This window comes from Orcinus orca, chromosome 12 (genome assembly GCF_937001465.1).
Source record: "Orcinus orca chromosome 12, mOrcOrc1.1, whole genome shotgun sequence".
Taxonomy (NCBI): Eukaryota; Metazoa; Chordata; class Mammalia; order Artiodactyla; family Delphinidae; genus Orcinus; species Orcinus orca.
In genome coordinates, this window is record NC_064570.1 from 88,005,706 (window position 1) to 88,028,327 (window position 22,622).

Sequence of the window (22,622 nt, forward strand, 5' to 3'; positions counted from 1 at the left end):
GGAGCAACTAAGCCCGTGCGCCACAACTACTGAGCCTGCACTCTAGAGCCCACAAGCCACAACTACTGAGCCCACGTGCTGCAACTACTGAAGCCTGCACTAATAGAGCCCGTGTTCTGCAACAAGACACTGTGATGAGAAGCCCTCACACCGCAATGAAGAGTAGCCCCTGCTCGCCACAACTAGAGAAAGCCCACATGCAGCAATGAAGACCCAATGCAGCCAAAAATAAAAAATAAATTTTTTTTTTTTTTAAAAAAGGGGGCTCTTCCCTGGTGGCGCAGTGGTTGAGAGTTCGTCCGCCTGCCAATGAAGGGGACGCAGGTTTATGCCGCGGAGCGGCTGGGCCCGTGAGCCACGGCCACCGAGCCTGCGTGTCTGGAGCCTGTGCTCCGCAACGGGAGAGGCCACAACAGTGAGAGGCCCGCATACCGAAAAAAAAAAAAAACTTACTTAGTGGATTATGAACCACTCATGCTCAGATATATAACATTTTAAAATAACTAAAATTTTAATGGTTTGTTATTAATATTTAGATAATTTTTAAAGCTCTGAAGACAGCCTGTAATAATTTATAGCTCTACTATACTTATATGCCCTGAAATAAAATAAATGAAGAACTTTTAACACCCATTACGTAAGTGGTTGATAAATGAACAGCACATTCAACTGTGAAGGTATTCAGATAAAAAATTGTTTTCCAATAGTAATTGATTAACTGACAAAGGATAAAGTAACTCTTTCTCCTCTAACTATAAACTGCCTTAGTTTGAAGCCGGGCGGAATAGGCCAAACGTTACTATTATTTGTCTATAATGTTCATTCTACTCTTTTTGTTTCTCAAAGTCACAAATATATACCAAATAACCGATTTTTTAAAAAACTGAGGAAAAGATGATGAAGTAAATATATGCATCTGAGCTAATAATCCACTTCTCAAAACCGCACATTAGAGCTATGCAAAAGCTATGAACCTAAAAGGAAAGAAAGGACCAATGCCCTAAGAATTTAACGAACCATGCCTGTGTAATGAAGGCACCATTAAAATCCAAAAGGAGGGGTTTCAGAGAGCTTCTGAATGGTGAAGTAGAACGCCTCCACGCGCCACAGTGCTTGCTGGACTGAAGTTTCTTTGTTCTTGACCTCACCCTATGAATCTCTTCATCTGGCTGTTGGCTCCTGTGCTTTAATATCCTCGGTAATAAACCACTTATCTGAAAGTTTGGGGGACATTAGTTTCTACTGTGACAGTTATTTCCCCTCAGCACGTGACAAATAACAATCAACTGTTTTCCGGCTTCCATTCTTGCTATTAATAAGGCACCTTTCAGTGTAACTGCCGTTCATTTTTTTGCCGTGTGGCTGACAGGATCTCGGTGCTCCGGCCAGGTGTCAGGCCTGTGCCTCTAAGGTGGGACAGCCAAGTTCAGAACACTGGTCCACCAGAGACCTCCCGACTCCATGTAATATCAAACAGGGAAAGCTCTCCCAGAGATCTCCATCTCAACGCTAAAACCCAGCTCCACTCAACAACCAGCAAGCTACAGTGCTGGACACCCTACGCCAAACAACTAGCAAGACAGGAACACAACCCCACCCATTAGCAGAGAGGCTGCCTAAAATCATATGAAGTTCACAGACACCCCAAAACACACCACCAGACGCAGTCCTGCCCAACAGAAAGACAAGATCTAGCCTCATCCACCAGAACACAGGCAAGAGTACCCTCCACCAGGAAGCCTAGAAAACCCACTGAACCAACCTTAGCCACTGGGGACAGACACCAAAAACAACGGGAACGACAAACCTGCAGCCAGTGAAAACAAGACCCCAAACACAGTAAGTTAAGCAAAATGAGAAGACAGAGAAACCCACTGCAGACGAAGGAGCAAGGTAAAAACCAACCAGACCAAACAAATGAAGAGGAAATGGGCACATTAAGAGGATCAGACACCAGGATCAAGTGGGGTTTATCCCAGGAATGCAAGGATTCTTCAATATACCTAAATCAATCAATGTGAAACACCATATTAACAAACTGAAGAATAAAAACGATATGATCATCTCAATAGATGCAGAAAGAGCGTTCAACAAAATTCAAAACCCATTTATGATTAACACCCTCCAGTAGGTAGGCATAGAGGGAACTTACCTCAACATAATAAAGGCCATATATGACAAACCCACAGCCAACGTCGTTCTCAATGGTGAAAAACTGAAACCATTTCCGCTAAGATCAGGAACAAGACAAGGTTGCCCACTCTCACCACTATCGTTCAACATAGTTTTGGAAGCTTTAGCCACACCAATGAGAGAAGAAAAAGAAATTAAAGGAATCCAAATTGAAAAATAAGATGTAAAACTGTCACTGTTTGCAGATGACATGATAGTATACATAAAGTATCCCAAAGATGCTACCAGAAAACTACTAAAGCTAATCAATGAATTTCGTAAAGTATCAGGATACAAAATGAATGCACAGAAATCTCTTGCATTCCTATACACTAAAGATGAGAAATCTGAAAGAGAAGTTAAGGAAACACTCCCATTTACCACTGCAACAGAAGGAATAAAATACCTAGGAATAAACCTACCTAAGGAGACAAAAGACCTGTATGCCGAAAACCATAAGGCACTGATGAAAGAAATTAAAGATACAGATAGAGAGATATACCATGTTCTTGGATTGGAAGATTCAACATTGTGAAAATGACTCTACTACCCAAAGCAATCTACAGATTCAACGCAATTCCTATCAAACTACCAATGGCATTTTCCACAGAACTAGAACAAAAAATTTCAGTTTGTATGGAAACACAAAAGACCCCAAATAGCCAAAGCAATCTTGAAAAAGAAAAACAGAGCTGGAGGAATCAGGCTCCCTGACTTCAGACTATACTAAAAAGGCACAGTAATCAAGACAGAATGGTACTGGCACAAAAACAGAAATACAGATCAATGGAACAGGATGGAAAACCCAGAGATAAACCCATGCACATATGGTCACCTTATCTTTGATAAAGGAAGCAAGAATATACAACAGAGAAAAGACAGCCTCTTCAATAAGTGGTGCTGGGAAAACTGAACAGCTACATATAAAAGAATGAAATTAGAACACTCCCTAACACCATACACAAAAATAAACTCAAAGTGGATTAAAGACCTAAATGTAAAGGCCAGACACTATCAAACTCTTAGAGCAAAATGTAGGCAGAACACTCTGTGACATAAATAACAGCAAGATCCTTTTTGACCCACCTCCTAGAGAAATGGAAATAAAAACAAAAATAAACAAATGGAACCTAATGAAACTTAAAAGCTTTTGCACAGCAAAGGAAACCATAAACGAGATCAAAAGACAACCCTCAGAATAGGAGAAAATATTAGCAAATGAAGCAACTGACAAAGGATTAATCTCCAAAATTCACAAGCAGCTCATGCAGCTCAATATCAAATAAACAAACAACCCAATCCAAAAATGGGCAGAAGACCTAAACAGACATTTCTTCAAAGAAGACATACAGATTGCCAACAGACACATGAAAGGATGCTCAACATCACTAATCACTACAGGAATGCAAATCAAAACTACAGTGAGGTATCACCTCACACCAGTCAGAATGGCCATCATCAAAACATCTACAATAAATGCTGAAGAGGGTTTGGAAAAAAGGGAACCCTCTTGCACTGTTGGTGGGAATGTAAATTGGTACAGCCACTATGGAGAACAGTATGGAGGTTCCTTAAAAAACTAAAAATAGAACTACCATATGACCCAGCAATCCCACTACTAAGCATATACCCTGAGAAAACCATAATTCAAAAAGAGCCACGTACCACAATGTTCACTGCAGCATTATTTACAATAGCCAGGACATGGAAGCAACCTAAGTGTTCATCGACAGGTGAATAGATAAAGAAGCTGGAATATTACTCAGCCATAAAAAGAAACGAAATTGGGTTAGTTGTAGTGAGGTGGATGGATCTAGAATTTGTCATATAGAGTGAAGTGAGTCAGAAAGAGAAAAACAATACTGTATGCTAACACATATATATGGAATCTAAAAAAAAAAAGAAAAAAATGAAGAACCTAGATTCAGGACAGGAATAAAAATGCAGACGTAGAGAACGTACTTGAGGACATGGGGAGGGGGAAGGGTAAGCTGCGAGGAACTGAGAGAGTGGCATGAACTTATACACACTACCAAATGCAACATAGATAGCTAGTGGGAAGCCGCCACATAGCACAGGGAGATCAGCTCGGTTCTTTGTGACCACCTGGAGGGGTGGGATAGGGAGGTGGGAAGGAGACACAAAAGGGAGGACATATGAGGACATATGTATATGCATAGCTGATTCACTTTGTTATACAGCAGAAATTAACACACCATTGTAAAGCAATTATACTCCAATAAAGACATTAAATTTTTTTTAATTTAAAAAGTAAAATAAAGGAAAGAAAGGGCAGGAGAAGAGAAAACACTGACAATTTTGGAAGCCAAACAAAAGATGATCAAGAAGTAACTGATGCAGGACATCCAAAAAAAGATAAACAGTCATCTGGCACTGCTGGCCGAACCAATACCATTAACACCTCAACAGGCTTAGGAACTGGTGATCCCAGATAATTCTAAAGTAGGGAGGAAGGCAGGCAGTTAAAATCAGGATGAGTCGAAAGCTGTTTAAAAAGCAGTCAGACCCCAAGCTCCCTCTCCGCTACTCCATCCGTTGGGCAACTGCCCTTCCCAGGTTGGTTCTAATCGAAGACTGGAGGTTTACTCTTTGGGGAGTGTAAAAACAGAGTTTCTAGACTAAGGAACATCCAGCATAGATAAGAGCAGCAGTAAAGTACACTGAAATCTGTCAGATTATGTGTATTTGTATATACTGAAAGATGAGATGCCCCCATCAGCTTCCCTCAAGGGCTCCCATGATATGCTAACAATCTAACAAGCCTAAAGTCTAACAACAGGAATTCCTCCAAAGAGTAATACAGCCAGATTACCATACAGTGATGCTCATAGTTGACAAAACGTTAAACACTGAGCAAGCTATCAATGATCAGACATTTAGCAAAGTCTCTGAACATGAAAGATAGAACCAAAAAAAGAAAAAAAAGACTAAGAAACCTTTAAAACACTGTAAGTATCTTATGAAAGACAACATAAGATACTGCATGCATGAAACAAGACCAAAATGCTACAAAAAGGACTATTCCCAGAACAAAAAAAGAACATTCAGAATTTGATGAAAAAGTTGAAGGATAAACATGAGAAAATTTCAACAAGTAGAGGAAGAACACAGAGGTGGAAAGATGAAGAAAATGGAAGTGCCAGTCCCTGCTATCTAATACTTGAATAACAGGAGTTCCAGGAAGCAAGAGTTGACAAAATAAAGGGGAAAATAATCAATGAAATAATTCAAGAGATATTCCCAGAACTGAAAATGGAGCATCACTTTCAAATTTCTGAGGAAAAACAACTTCCAACCTTGAATTCCATGTTCAATCAGACCATAATTCCAATGTGAGACCATACTAAATACATTTGCAAACATACAAGGTTTCAAAAATATATATCCATATTCCTTTTTCTCATAAAAGTACTAGAAGAGGTATGTCACCAAACGAAGGAGCTACTTCAAAGAAAAGTAAACAGAAACTGCAATACAGAACACAATCTTCGGAAGAATAGTAAAGAGCTCTCTGGACAACAGCCATGCATCTGACTTATACAGAACTAACACAACAGTGCACACGGAAGCAGATCAGAAGGGCCCCAGAGACACTTCCTCAATAAGATGAAAATGACAGAACACCTGACATGCACAAATATCTTTAAGAAAGATTCAGGCAACCGGCAGAGTAGTTGGGGTGGAATTACTGATACGTACACTGAAAACTGTATGTGCGAATGCATAAAACTATAAGCAAATGAACAACAAAATCAATTATTAAATCAGAAAGACAAAAAGTTGTATAGGAAAAGCGACTATAGTTCACTAAATGGGTCACCACTAACAGCATATTGAGTCACAATAACGTAAGTAATTACTACTGATCTTACAAAATTATATATCAGAAAGATGAGAAAGTGTTCTTTTGTGTGATGGGGGAACAAGAGGAGGAAAGAATGCTAACTTCACCATCCAGAATGGGAAATCAATGAATACATACATCAGAATAATCAAGCAGTAGCAAGATACATATGTTACTTAGAGACATGGAAGTAAATACCAAAAAATTAACAAAACCAGATGAAAGCGGTAATAGTAGTTTCCTCTGGGGAAAGGGAAATAAGTAGTAGGATGGCAAGTATTGGAAACTCATAGAACTAGTCAACTCTTTAAATCATGTGAATGTGTAATTTCAATAAAAATTTTTAAAAATCATACCAACAAATTGATACAATCTCAAAATTGATTATCAAAATGCTCAGATTAGCAAACACCAAGAAACTACTATCACTGCTCAGCAACTTTACAACCTATCACATCTGTCCCTACACTTGATTTTCTAGCTAGTCCTCTCTGGAAGGATTACCTTGTGCCATTAAACGAGGTGATTTTCTTGGTGATCTCACTGAATTTTCTTCTACTTTGTCCCTCAAATTCCTGTTAGGTAAAATCAGTTCTTCTTCATCAATGGTATCATTGCCACTTTCTTTTACAACTCCTTCATCCATAATATCGTCAAGACCAACAACTAGAAAGAAAAACAAAAAAACAAAATTTTTTGAAAATATTGGTGATGTTAAGTATTTAAAGGCAGTACAGAAAACACTGTGAAACAGTTTAATGTAATACCAAGTAGTCCTGAAAATCCAGGTCTACTCCTAAAATGTGATAATGCCACTACCAAGCACGCAGTTCAGTTTTACAAACTTCTACCGTATGAGGCAGCTAGTCAAAGAGAAGATTAGTTGTAATTCTTCTTGATTTGACCTCCACTATCACTCACTGTCACTTATCATTCACTGTACCTTTGTGAACATCATAAGCAGCTATACCTGGATACTTAATTATCCCAATTGGTTAAAGTAGTACAAAAAAGAGTAAATACCCTGAAAAGCTTATGATTCTAGGTTCATGCTAGAACCAAAAGATTCTAGTTCTAACTGTAATCTATTCCTTGAAGACTTTACGCTACATGTGTGAGAGTAACGGAGGTATACTCTTAAGTTGTAGCAAGCACACACACACGCACACACACAGAAATGAAAAACATAATATAACTTCCCCTCCCCCAAATGCTAGGGAAAATAGGTGTTTAAATAGAACTATACAATTAAATTACCTTCCCCTAGTCAAAAGAGATAGAGTCATTCATTTAACAGCAGGGGAGGGGGCATGGAAAAGGACTGGGGAACACTGTATTTATATTATCAACAGGCTTATTTCTGTATCTAACAGATGTCACTTAACTAGCTGACATACAGCAATTCTAAATGTGCAGTTGTATGAAATCTTGTAAAAAGAATGTGATTATTTAGATCATACGTCCTCGTCTCAAGTCTCTGCTAAAACATTTAAATAAAACCTGACTAAGTCCCTTAACCTCTCTAGTTTATCTCTTAAATGAGAATAACAATACCTGTCCTACCTACCTCACAGGGCTGTTGTGAGGATCAAGTGAGATGATGTATGAGAACTCACTTTGTAAACTTTAGAGCACTACACAAATGTTAGTTATTATCTTCATCCTAGGGGTTAGGAGGAACCTCAAGAAGTTATCTAGTCCTCATCTTTGTATCCAAGTAGAACTTCATTTAAGAGTTCAACAAGATAGTGGTCTATCCTAAAATTTAAAGAGAACAAAATTCTTTATAAATATACTTTCAAATGGTACAATCTTTTCGAAGAGCAATTTGACAACAATCACAAAACTGCTTATATACTTTGACCAATATATTATAAAGTATAGACGAGAGAATAAATTATGAAAAAAAATTTCTGGCTAGAAAACAGTGTGATCCTTGTTAGTAACAGACAAATGAAATGTTGTATAGGTACATTTAGACAAAAATGATTAGCAGGAAACAGATGAAAATTTTAACAATAGCTATTCTATAAAAGATAAGTATTCTTTTTTCCTATCTTGCATATTTCCTGCTATATGCATGGAATTACACTCAAAAACAGAGTCCATGCTTTTAATCACTACGCTATAGGCACTAAAAGCTTAGAGAAGAAGAATGTATCTTAGGAAAATTCATCAGGACTCATTTAAGATATAATTAGGGGAAACAGGTGGGGCGTTCGGTTAGACGGCTACTCCGATGGAATACTTATGCTGCCACACATTCACACACATTCTCAAAGAATTTTTAACATTAGATTAATAGTTCCACCACGTTCATTTTAAAAAGCGAAAGTTATGCATTATATGCATTGCAAGTATGCAGAGACAGAAATGGATGGGGAAAGGCACCACAGTGTTATCAATGACCATCTAGTGGTTAGGTGGGGTAAAGAATTGGGTTTTTTTTTAATCACTGTTATACTGTCTCTGTGTTTTCCACATTTTCTACAATAAACATGAGTTTTGTATTGTAATCAGGAGAGAAAGTAATAATTCAAAAAACAGTCCAGGAGAAAGGTAATTAAAATCTGATTGACAGTGTTCGTTGGCAGGGAGTAAAAAGGTGTGTTACGAATTTTAGGGCTATATTGCAAAGCAGAATCAACAGGATTCAGCAAAGCCAAATCCAAAGGTCAATTATTAGATTTTATCTTATTCCACTTCCTGGCAGCAGCTGACACAGCTGACCCCTCACCCTTTCCTGAATCCCTTCTCCTCACTTAACCTCTGAAATCACACGCTCCTCCCTCACGAGCTACTTCTGCTCAACACCCTTTATGGAGCTCTTCCTGCAGCGATCACACAGGACAGGACCTGAGGGCTCAGTACTCCCACCTACCCTTTTTACGCACTCCACCCTCCCTAAATGATCCCACCCAGTCAATCTATACAAGCGTGACTCCCTGAAGTTACCTTCCGCAGCCCCAAGCTCACACTGGACCTCTGGAAGAGTGTAATTTGACCTGTCCACTAGGTTGTCTACCAGGTATCTCAAGGTTAACAAATAGAAAATAAACACTGATTCCACCCATTCCCCCTCCCCTCAGTAAAACTGTCCTAAGAGAGTCCCAGTAATGGAAACTCCATTCAACCAGCTCCTCTCTCCTCATATCCCACATCCAAGAGGTCTGCTCAAGCTGCTAGTTCTATCTACAGAGCACACCACCCACCTGATCACCACTGATCACCTCCACAGCTCACATTCTACTCCACATCACCATCTTCTCCCACCAAAACTACTTTAAGTCTCCTAGTGTCCCACGTTCCTCTATGGCCACCTCCTATACACACATGCACACACACAGTTTATTCTCCACACAGTCATAACTATATTTTAGAGTCTTCTAAAATATAAAGTTGTATCACGTTACCATTCTTCTGACAAGACCCTCCAAACCCTTACGAACACACTCAGATGTATGTTAAAATCCTAGCCAGGGTCTCCAGGGTCCTAAGAAGGGCTTCCCCCACCAAATTCCCTGACTTCTCTCCTACCACTGACTCACTGTGCTCCAGTCACACTGGTCTCTCCGGAACACCTCAGGGTCATTTCACTTGATCGTCCTCTGCCTGGAGCGCTCTCCTCCCAGAGAGCCACATGGCTCACTCTCCCGCTTTGTTCAGGTGTCACTCAAAATCGACCTTCTCACAGAAACCTTTCCTGAGGATCTTATCCAAAACAGCATTCTCCCACCACTGCCTCCTGACCCTTAGCATATTTTATCCTTTAAAATGTGTTTCACTATCCAATAGAACACGTAATTTTCCACTAGAATGTAATCTCTACAATCCAGGGACTTTGTCTCTTATTCACCACTGAAACTCCAGAACCCAGAGTCATAGTGGCTACTCCAGAAACACTTGCTAAATAAAAGAATTAGGGGAAACAAGGGACCTGGAAAATTTAAACTTTGATGATCGAGAGAGAAATGTTTCAATTAACTGAAAGAGAGAAGTTAGAAAGAATAAATTTGAAAGTAAGGTAACGACTTAACTTTCTGAATGTTAGTGACATGAAAAAAAAAAGCAGGCAAAAGAAGTATCAAAGTTAACACACCATCACAAAAGAAGGGTAAGGAGAATTTCAGGGATCGGGAAGGTTAACTGCTACAGAGAGCACAAAGGAAGGAGAAAAATCCACTAATGTGAAACACAGAAGCAGAGGACCAGATGACAAGAGGTTAAAAAGTGAGTAAGTGAAGAATGACAATGGCCAGTTTCTCTTTCATTTATTTTCAAGAAATTTAAGGGTAAAAGAAAATGAAGACCATCGGCTGAAGGAAGTTAAAGGGATGAAAGATGATTTTTCTGTGTAAGTAAAAGAAACGGGGGGGGGCGGGGGAGGGGAGGTGGTAGAGTCCCCTCCACACAAAAGAGGGAGTGAGGGAAGGAGAAGGGCGAGAGAATGGGCAAAGAGGGAAGAGGACAGTGAGAACGGAGGAGGGAAAAAGCAAGAGATCTGAGCATCTTCCACTGCTGGAAATAACTCTGGGAGCTGAGGGATGCCTGAGGCCTCAGTAGCTTAAAACCTATTAAGTCAACAACCTACAATTAGAACACTTAAGACTGCATGTGAGATGCTTCTCAGAAGTGAGGTTTCCGAGAATGGCATCTTCTTTGTACTCCTGCAGCTCCTGGCAATATGTTTCCTTCATCTCAAAAAGTCACCCTGACATTAAATCAAGCTCTAATACTGTCTCCAACATTTCCAGGGCTCTCAAGCAGAAGTAGGCCCCCAACAACCAAAGCAACTACTTAACCTAGCTGTGCCTCAAATTCTTCTATAAAATGGAGATCACACTAGCAGTCAGAGGGGCGCTGTGATGATTAAATCAGTGTGTGTGAAGGGCTTGGAACAGAACCTGGCACTTAGAAAATGCTGACTTCTGTTCACAGTCTCCCCCATCATGGACCCCACCATCAACATTTATGTATTCTTTTTCCCTTACTTTTTTCCCTCAACTCCTCCCAGAACAAATCAACCATTAAAAAAACTACCTGAAATTTCTTTCTTCTAATCCATTTATTTGATTAAAGTAATTCAGAGTACAGAATGAATTATCTCTGGCAAAACCCTCCCAATTAGGTATTTACGTTTTAAATCGTTCAACTTCCACTTCGCTTAACTTTCGTAGCTTCCACTAAGAAAATGAACAGAAAGAAGTGAAGGAGAATCTGTGTTCTTTTCAAAACACTGCTTATTCTCAGGGACCTCCCACATCTGCCCCTCCCACTGCTACAGGCAAACTAAGATTCAGTATTTGATTTCCAGTTTTTAAAAAAGTGGCCAGTCCTACTCAACACATCCACTAAAAAGGGAATTTGGGGTTATCAAAAAAGAAAAAAAGGCAACGGCCTGAATTATGTAGGAGGCAAGCATGATAATGTGAGAAAACAATATGTTTTTCCTCCCTCCCACATTTCAGAATTAGGTGTCATTCCCATTTTGAAATTCTGGCACAAAATCTGTAATCATACTCAGAATCTCCTTGAGCCTGAATTTAGATCACATTAAAACTCCCATCCTCACCTACAAATGGCCCTCCTTAAATCTGCTAAGTCAGGCCTATGTGAAGCCCTCCTGACACAAAAACTACTTTATTCAAATCCAGACTATTTAATTCACATCTATCTTCTTGAAGAGAGGAGGTAAATGAGATAGAAAGAATAGAACTGAAATATTTAAAGCTAAATTTATTGAATTTCTCAAAACTGGGATTAGTTTACATCACCTTACACCATACAAAAGGGAGAACCATAGTACACCAGGGACTCTTCACATTTGACATGCCTTAACTCACGCTGGCAGCGCAGAGGCCAAACTCAACCACTTCTAGGACACTTATCTCCTCTATTATGAAACTTGGCACTAAATGTCAGACTTGAGAAAAAACTAAAGAGCATGATCTCTTTCCAGTGTCAGGACAATAAAGGTTAGGTGTGTACTTTACAGGGTCTGGACTTGAAGGAGAGTAAGAAGTCACACAGACACATCCTTGCAACAGAGTCCCCACAGCTTCCGCCTCGAACACCGCAGGAGACCACCACCCAGCCCCTCCTCGGCCTCCCTTCAGTGAGCGCTCTTTCCTTTATGGATGATTTATACATCCTTCCAAAAAGAGGCCACGTCAGATACACACCATCAAGTTGTGTTATATACAATTAGTCATTTGTGGGTGAATTTATCATTTTAGATATTATGTTTCTAAGTTGAACACCACAAATAATGTTACCTTTTTTCCCTCTTAAATTTCTTCTTTACAATAAACTTTAAAACACAGGTTTACTGAGTCAAAGAAGGCAAATTTATAGATTTTACCATTTTTAATCTCATCACATGGCTTTCAATAAAGAGTATAAACAATTTACAGCGCAAAAAGCTTCACATTAAGTCTCAGTTAAGAACTTACTAGCCCTGAGTTTCAGATTTTTAAAAGAAACACGGTGACTAAAAAAGCTTGACATATATACCACCTTTCTGTATTTCTTTAGCTTTGCCTACTCGCCTACTCTCCTACTCAGGTCTTAATAAGTGTGTTTCTCTCTCAATAATTTATATGAACTCTTCATGTAATATCTGTGTTATCTATTTGATGCAAGTATTTTCCCTCTCTTACCTTATTTTAGTATTATCTGGTGTCAATTTTTTTCTTCAGAATGCTGCCTTCAGTTACTCCAACACTATTAAATTATCCATCCTTTCTGCTGAAATTTAACACATTCTAAAGTCTTATATTTAAACATGCACAAACATTTCAACTTTTGTCAAACTCAATTCATACTTTGGGAAAAAACTGATTAGTATTTCACAGAAAGGGGTTTTCTATCAAACAAATCTAAAAGAAAGACACTGGGTTAAACGGAGTTAAAACAGTTTCTTCACTGCAGATCTACAGAGCCTTCAATATGCTAAATAAAGGCATTTTATGAGGGAAAAAAACTGCACATGATGAAACTGTTTCCCAAGCCTTATATTCTCACACACACACCAATAAAACATACACCAAAATGCTAATGATGGTTATTTCAGAAAGGATTTTTCCCTTCTTCTTATTCACACTTTCTAATTCATCTCACATTAAAAATATTTTGTCAAAAAGAATTTTCCCCAAAAATGTGTAATACATGCGTGAATGCCTAGAAAAAGAAGCTGGAAAGGTTTTCCATGCGGAAGGAAGTAGTATCATTGGTGCCACTTTTTAAAGCTTTCCTTTTTAAGTTATACATGCACATGGTTTTAAAGAGTTGTGTCTGGTTCTCAAAAAGACAACCCTCAGAATGGGAGAAAATACTGGCAAATGAAGCAACTGACAAAGGATTAATCTCCAAAATTTACAAGCAGCTCATGCAGCTCAATATCAAAAAAACAAACAACCCAATCCAAAAATGGGCAGAAGACCTAAACAGACATTTCTCCAAAGAAGACATACAGATTGCCAACAAACACATGAAAGAATGCTCAACATCACTAATCATTAGAGAAATGTAAATCAAAAACTACAATGAGGTATCACCTCACACCAGTCAGAATGGCCATCATCAAAACATCTACAAACAATAAATCCTGCAGAGGGTGTGGAGAAAAGGGAACCCTCTTGCACTGTTGGTGGGAATGTACATTGATATAGCCACTATAGAGAACAGTATGGAGGTTCCTTAGAAAACTAAAAATAGAACTACCACACGACCCAGCAATCCCACTACTGGGCATATACCCTGAGAAAACCATAGTTCAAAAAGAGACGTGTACCAGGCTTCCCTGGTGGCAATGTGGTTGAGAGTCCGCCTGCCGATGCAGGGGACACGGGTTCGTGCCCCGGTCCGGGAAGATCCCACACGCCACGGAGTGGCTGGGTCCGTGAGCCATGGCCGCTGAGCCTGCATGTCCAGAGCCTGTGCTCCGCAACGGGAGAGGCCGTAACAGTGAGAGGCCCGCGTACCGCAAAAAAAAAAAAGAGACGTGTACCACAATGTTCACTGCAGCACTATTTACGATAGCCAGGACATGGAAGCAACCTAAGTGTCCATCAACAGATGAATGGATAAAGAAGATGTGGCACATATATATAATGGAATATTATTCAGCCATAAAAAGGAACGGAACTGAGTTACCTGTACTGAGATGGATGGATCTAGAGTCTGTCATACAGAGTGAAGTCAGAAAGAGAAAAACAAATACCGTCTGCTAACACATATATATATGGAATCTAAAAAAAAAAAAAAATGAAGAACATAGGGACAGGACAGGAATAAAGACACAGACATAGAGAATGGACTTGAGGACACGGGGAGGGGGAAGGGGAAGCTGGGACAAAGTGAGAGAGTGGCATGGACACATATACACTACCCAATGTAAAATAGATAGCTAGTGGGAAGCAGCCGCATAGCACAGGGAGATCAGCTCAGTGCTTTGTGACCACCTAGAGGGGTGGGATAGGGAGGGTGGGAGGGAGATGCAAGAGGGAGGGGATATGGGAACATATATATACATATAGCTGATTCACTTCGTTATACAGCAGAAACTAACACAACATTGTAAAGCAATTATACTCTAATAAAGATGTTAAAAAAAGGTAATAAAAAAAAAATTAGAGCACACTGCCAAAAAAAAAGTTGTGCCTGGTTCTATAAGGTTTATTAAGAAAAACATTAATGCTCAGCACGCACATCGCCCTCCACTTCCCCCACTGAACCTCAATTACTTCACTGAGAAAATGTAGACATTACCACCCTTTGCTAAAAGGTTTCTGTGAAAACTGAATAAACTATTGCAGTTTCCTACACAGTGCATGACAAGCAAACAATAAGATTGCAGCCATTATTACATCCTGGCAGATTTTTTTCAAACAATTTTCTATAGCCCTAAGTGTCCTTCATTTGACCCCTTCCCAACTGTCAAAATAATTTCGCTTATTGCCAACATGACTATCAGGCTACTATAAGAGTGAGATGATAATCATTCCCTAAATTTTTAACATTTTAATTCCATTCTAAAATACCATAAGTTATGTACCTTTAAGGTAATTCCTTAAAAAATATTTATTGAGCTCCTACTATGTGTCGCACACTGGCCTAGATTATTCCATATACCAGTGATACAGAATTCTGAAGACAAATGACCTGGTTTCTTTTATATATATATATATATATATATATATATATATATATATACACACACACACACACACATACATACACACACACACACACATACATACACAGTAGGAGGGTGGCATTTACACAGACTGAAATATAGTAAAGTTACACAGCAACCAAATGAACAGATTGACCTATTTCAATTCCAATTTAAACTGTAAAAAGAAAACAATGAGTGGGAACTGGGTAAATAACTGAATGCTGACTGCATATCTGGAAATATTAAAAACTATCTTTAATTGTTTTAGGCAGGATAATATTAGTGTTATTACTTTTTTTAAAATAAAAACTTCTTATATTTTAGAGATACATGCTGAAATATTTACAGATAAATAATATGATTTCTGGGCTATGCTTGAAAATAATCTTGGTTGGGGGGAGGTAAGGAGAAGTGAGTGGGGTATAAATGAAAAAAGACCAACTATTAACTGTATGAGTAACAGGTAGATGAGGGTCATTATACAAGTCTCGCTGCTTTGTTTGATGTTTTCCATAAAATAGAAAAATTTTTTAAAACTGTTCCCATGAAGCTTCATTTTAACGAGGGTGAGACAAATACATAAGATACGCAGCATGTTGGCTGATAAGCCATATGAACAAAAGGAAAGAGTAACAGGGAGTACAAGGAAGGGAACACAGGGTGGTCTGTAATTTTAAACCAAATGGCCAGGGAAAGCCAGGAGTACTGGTTCCAGCTGTCTCCTGCACAAGAGCTCCCAGGCCAAAAGAAAGGAGCCCGCTGTGCAGGCTCAAAGGAGTCTGGGGATGACAACGCTGAGGTGACTTCTCAGCCAAAGCTGAACAAGTTGCGGGAGTAGCTTTCTAGCTAGAAGGCACATCAAGTACCTAGACTCTGAGGCAGGAGTATGCCTAGGATGATGGAAGAACAGAATGGAGTCAGGTCTGTGAGGCCAGATTAGGGAAAAGGGGGAGAAGGGCAGATAAAAAGAGAGAGGTAAGGCAGCAAGCTAAAGTCATCCTTGCAGGCCATGAGGACTTCAGCTTTTTCCTTTGTGTGAAATGGAAAGTTACCAGAGTGCTGTGAACACAAGGGTGATAGAATCTAACTTTTAACAAGATTACTCTTGGTGCTCTTTTTAGAATAGATGGGAGAGAATCCTCAGGGGCAGAAGCAGGGAAGCCACTTCCAAACTAACGCAATAATCCAGATGAAAAATGGTAACCACTAAAACCACAGTGGCAGTGGAGAAAGTGAGACGTACAAGTTGCCAGATTCTGGATGTATTCTGAAAATACCAACAGGATCTGCCGATCAACTGAATACAGAATGTGAAAGAGAGTATGTAAAGAATGACTTCAAAGTTTTCTGCTGAGCAACTCGAAAGAAGGTGCCATTTCTAGAGATGAGGGAGACTGCAGGCGCAAGTGGTACAAGGGGGGCTAGGAGGTGGGGTACCAAGAATTCAGTGTTCCATCTACAAGCCCAGGACACCTGAGGTCACGAGAAGCTAGGAGAGAGGCCTGGAGCACACTGTTCCCCACAGCTTTTAGAAGGAACCAAACCTGCTGACACTGTGAACTTGGACTCTGGCCTCCGGACTGTGAGACAACACATTTCTGTTGTTAAGCTGGGGTGATTTGTTAGGGTGGCCCCAGGACACTGACAGCACTGGTGTCCCTTTTATATTTTTTTCAATTTTATTGAAGGATAGTTGCTTTAAAAAATAAAAATAAATAAAAATTCAGTGTTAGACCTTAAGCTTAAGATGCCCAAGAGACATCCAAAGAAGTAAACGCAGGGGTCTGGAGTATATATATTTGGGAGCTGAATTATAAAGCGTTTTTTATGTCATAAAATTGTATAATATCACCATAAAAGTGAGTAGAAATAGAGAAGATGCCTAAAATCTGAACCCTGAGATACTCCAGTACCTAGAGGTCAGGAAGATGAAGAGGAGAATCAGAAGAAACTGAGAGGAAGAAGACGGCAGGGTGGAGAATAACCGCGAGTGGCGAACCAAAGATCGAACCTGGCAGAGTGACACTGCCTGCAACCCAGTGCAGCTGGTGAGAGCAAACTCAGAATTTGGAGGAGAGATATTGGGGATACAGAGCATTAAAATTTCTTCCAGGAGTTTTCTGTAAACAGAGTAAAAAGAGCAGGGCAAGACAAATACACTGATGAATAAATATAAAAGATGATGTGTGGTTAACACTGAAATTCAACTGTAAGGACTTTGACAGAGACTCTTTCAGACTTCTTTTCAATTCTATCAAGCACAGAAAAAAGCAGATATCACATCATGGTAACTACAAACCATATCCATGAAAAACAGAGAATAGAAACCTAATCAGAAAACATGAAAATCTAATTTCATAAATATCTAAATATCTGATTTCATAAATATCTCAATATGTACCTAAATATAGGATATAAGGTCAAAAACTGTACCTAAGTATTTTTTTAATTACCAGGCAATATTTATTATTAAATTAAGGAAAATATAAAAATGTACATGACAAATTTTCAGTTGAATTAGCTCCGCTCCATATTTCTAAAAACAAGCAGAGAGAGGAGGCACTTGGCCATCCACCAGCCAATTCTGGAAAACTTACAGTGATCAGGTAAACACCATTAATAAAAACTTGAGTGTTCAGGGGGTACTGTGGATTATTTAGTTGCTTAAGGATTTGCTTCTTGGTTGTTTAAATCCTTTTTTTATCTCTTAGGGTTTCTTCTCTTCTGGTGGGATAGTATATGGGGAAATCGTTGTCTTACAGTTCATTTACCCAGTCTACCAACTACAGACTCAACTTGGGTGAAAAACTGAACATGAATGTATTCCTATAAATACAACCCGAGGTGATACTACAGTTGACCCTTGAATAACATGCGTTTGAACAGTGGGGGTCCACTTACACACAGATTTTTTTCCATAGTTAATACTCAGCATCACATGATCCATTGTTGGCTGAATCTGTGGACGTGAAACGGCAGATATGGTGGAACTGTGGACAGGAAGGAACCTCTGATATGGAAGGCAGACTGTAGATTATACTCAGATTTTTGACTGCGCTGAGGGCCGGCATCCCTAACTCCACACTGTTCAAGGGTCAACTGTATTTATTAACACCGGATTAATTTAATCTGACAAAAGGACTGACTAATCAACACTTAAATTAATGTATACTTTTCATTTGCTATTTCTCTACTGGGAGTGTACTTCCCTTACCCAGGAATCCAGGATCTTCAAAGGGCTGGCCACTACATGGGTCTAAACATGTTGCTACTCTTGTGTCACCTCCACACAGACTTGCCCTGACCAGACCAACTCAAGTAGACGGTCTTGGCCACCAAACAACCAACAAGACAGTCTTTATCACCTTACATTCTACTTGGAAGCTCCAAGAGGACAGGGACTTTGTCTCAAACACAACTGTATCCTCCAGCATTGGCATCTGATGGGTACGCAACAAATGTTTGTTAAATGAACAAACACTACCAACCACTTTTCACCAAAGCAAATCATTATACCTCACAACTGTGGAATCATGCGGTAAGCTGCTGATGCCTGCAATGCTATTTAATGAGAATGTTACCATAAAACAGGAATTGGTTGAAAAAAATGTGACTAACCTTCTTACAATATGGATCTTACCATTATTTATTGAGTTTCACGTTGCAATGAACCAGATCCCAACTAGGCACTTTGTTTCATAACATTTGTTTGCTTTTACCCAAACAAGGCCAAGCAAAAAGTTCTTAGAGGATTACATATTTTTCAGTAGGTAAGACTGAAACAATTAACAATCTTAATCTTAAGCCCAGGACAAGACTTTTAATGATATTATACACAACATTAAATAGAATATAAACTCCACGAGGGCAGGAATTTTTCATTGCTTTTTGATATATCTGTAACTCCTATAACAGCAGCTGGAACATACAGTGAGTGTTCAGTCCTAAGCACAGCTTGGATGAAAAATGCGTGGATGTATACAAAAATTCAAGGTTCCCAAATTTTTATCTCAAGAGATTAGAACCACATTGTTAAATTGGACTCCAATCAGGAAGTTACCATTAGTAAACAAAAGAAACAGAATAACAAACCTCTACTCCATATCACAGTAGTGTTGAGTGATCCCTTGCAGAACTCAGAGTAAGAATGCTAACAGTTTTTAAAAACCACAGATTAGAAGGAAATATCCCAACATGAAACAACCAAACAGAAAAGCTACCCGCTCAGAAAGATACAATCAGTAATGTGTCAGAACTAAAGCCTCTTTACAACAGATAAAAGTCTCTACCTAAAAGGAACTTTGATCAAGTTCAAGATCTTTGATCTTGATCTTTGATCTTGATCTTTGATCTTTGATCAAGATCAATCTCTACATTAAATAGAGATTGAAAACATAACCTTAATTGTATCAAAAAGAATAAAATACCTAGCAATAAACTTAACAAAGGAGGTGAATGATCTGTACAATGAAAACTTTAAGACATTGATGAAAGAAACTGAAGACACAAGTAACTGGAAGATATTCCATGTTCATGGATTGGAAGAATTAATGTTGTTAAAATATCTAACATACCCAAAGCAACCTGCAGATTCAATGCAGTTCCTAACAAAATTCCAATAGATTTTTCACAGAAATAGAACAAACAATCCTGAAATTTGTATGGAACTGCAAAAGACCCTGAATAGCCAAAGCAATCTTAAGAAAGAAGAACAAAGCTGGAGGCATCACACTCCCTGATTTCAAACTATACTACAAAGCGATAACCATCAAAACAGACACATTGACCAAAGGAACAGAATAGAGATCCCAGAGACAAATCCACACATATATGGTCATTAATTTATGACAACAGAGCCAAGAATATACAATCAGGGTAGTCTCTTTAATAAATGGTGTTGGGAAAACTGGATAGCTACATGTAAAAGAATGAAACTAGGGCTTCCTTGGTGGCACAGTGTTTGAGAGTCCACCTGCCAATAATTCAGGGGACACAGGTTTGAGCCCTAGTCTGAGAAGATCCCACATGCCGCAGAGCAACTGGGCCCATGTGCCACAACTGCTGAGCCTGCGCTCTGGAGCCCGCATGCCACAACTGCTGAGTCCACGTGGCACAGCTGCTGAGACCCGCACACCTGGAGCCCGTGCTCCACAGTGGCAGAGGCCACCGCAATGAGAGGCCCGCACACTGCAGCAAGGAGTGGCCACTGCTCACCGCAACTGGAGAGAGCCCACACACAGCAATGAAGACCCAACACAGCCAAAAATTAATTAATTAATTAAAAGAAAAAAAAAATGAAACTAGACCACCATCTTACACCATACACAAAAATCAACACAAAATGAATTAAAGACATGAACATAAGACATGAAACCATAAAACTCCTAGAAGAAAACATAAAGAGTAAGCTCCTTGATATTGGTTTTGGCAATAATTTTTTGGATTTGACACCAAAAGCAAAGGCAACAAAAGCAAAAATAAACAAGTGTGACTACCTCAAACTAAAAAGCTTCTGCACAACAAAGGAAACTATCAACAAAATTAAAAGGCAACCTACAGAACTGGAGGAAATATTTGCATATTATGTAGCTGATATGAGGTTAATATAGAAAATATATAAAAACTCACACAACTCAACAGCAAGAAAACAAACAATCCAATTAAAAAATGGGTGAGGAATCGAACAGACATTTTTCCAAAGAAGACATACAAATAAATGGCCAACAAGTATATGAAAAGGTGCTCAACTATCCCTAATCATCCAGAAATGCAAATCAAAACCACAATGAAATATCACCTCATGCCTGTCAGAATGGTTATCTTCAAAAAAACAAGAGAAACAAGTGCTGGCAAGGATGTGGAGAAAGAGATCCCTTGCACACTGCTGGAAGGAATGTAAATTGCTGTAATCGGTATGGAAAACAGTATGGAAGTTCCTCAAAATATTAAAAATAGAATTACCATACAATCCAGCAATTTCACTCCTGGGTGTATATCCAAAGGAGATGAAAACAGGATATTGGAAAGATACCTGCACTCCCATGTTCACTGCAGCCAACAGTCAAGATAAGGAAACAACCTAGTCCCATCACTGGCTGACTAGATAAAGATGCGGTATATATAAATGGAATACTACTGTCATGAGAAAGAAAAAATCCTGCCATTTGGGATTACATGGATGGACCCTGAGGGCGTTATGGTAAATGAAATAATCCAGACAAAGAAAGAAACAAATACTACATGGCTATCACTTATATGTGGAATCTAAAAAAAAAGTCAAACTTAGAGAAAAAGAGAGTAAAAAGGTAGTTTCCAGGGGGAAATAAGGAGAGGTTGAGGTTGGTAAAAGCTTACAAACTTGCAGCTATAAAATGAATAAGGTCTGAGGAGCTAATGTAAAAACATGGTGACTATAGTTGACACCACTGTACTGTATAACTGAAATTTGCAACAAGAATAGAACTTAAACGTTCTTACTACACACATACACAAAGATAAATATATGAGATGAGGGATATATTAATTAACTAGATGGGGGGAATCCATTCACAATGTATATCAAATCACCATGATATAACTTTATATGTCACTTATAACGCAAAACTGAAAATTTTTAAAAATTGATAGAAAAAGCATCAACTCTGCAATAAATTTAGAACACATAAGAGAATTGTTAAGAACTTGGAGAATACAAGAAGAGAATTCTAATAAACAAACATACTGGATAAACTTTGAATATACCTAGGTAAGAGCCTTAATGAGTAAAAAATGAATTAATATTTTATATATTTAGCCTTTATCAACTATATATAGCAAAATGTATCTTGTTCCATTTCACAATGTAGGCTTAGAAGTCAGTAAATACTTTCTGTTATCTTTAATAGTCTCTCTGGGTTCCTATGAGCAGTAATGGACCAGGTGATCCCTTACCAAGTTCATTTTAGTTAACATTTTAATTCTAGAGCCCTTTCTAACAAAAATCAAGTAAATAGCAGCCCTCAGAGAAAAACTAATTTAATAAAATTTATTTCCGCCATGTGTTACACATGCACACAACATAATTCAAAAGCATGTACAACGTTAATTTTATTTCACGTTTTTCTAATTATCTCAGTTTCCTGGCCTCTCAATTAGATGGATGGAATTATATCAGATGTTTGAGAAAGATACACTATTAGGTCTAAAGATATTATTATTAAAAAGAGAAAGAAACCATTTAAAAAAAATTTTCCAAGTGTATTTGTCTCAGGTCCAATTCATGTAGGGACCAAAAGCCCTAATACGAAAACAGTACCTAAGGATATCACTAATAATGAATAATAATTTATTTCCTAAGATAATTCAATCAACAGTTAAAAGTTAAATTATGTTCATTATATTGTTTTTAAAAAGGAAGAGCTTTCTAAA

The 22,622-nt window shown here is 38.6% G+C and overlaps 1 protein-coding gene across 9 annotated transcripts in view; it reads right to left on the bottom strand.

The window, feature by feature from the left end:
* PHF3 (PHD finger protein 3) overlaps positions 1-22,622 on the bottom strand; it is a 103,543-nt gene that overhangs the window by 43,861 nt on the left and 37,060 nt on the right. For 3 of the 9 annotated variants that reach the window (XM_004282509.4, XM_033410629.2, XM_033410627.2), the window contains one exon: positions 6,542-6,703. The exons of 3 other annotated variants lie outside the window; for them this stretch is intronic. In XM_004282509.4, the coding sequence (XP_004282557.1) occupies positions 6,542-6,703 (162 nt within the window). Of the gene's footprint in view, positions 1-2,152; positions 2,308-6,541; positions 6,704-7,604; positions 7,624-22,622 lie in introns of those variants that run through there. 3 more of the 9 variants (XM_033410630.2, XM_033410632.2, XM_049695236.1) reach the window with 3 other exon arrangements.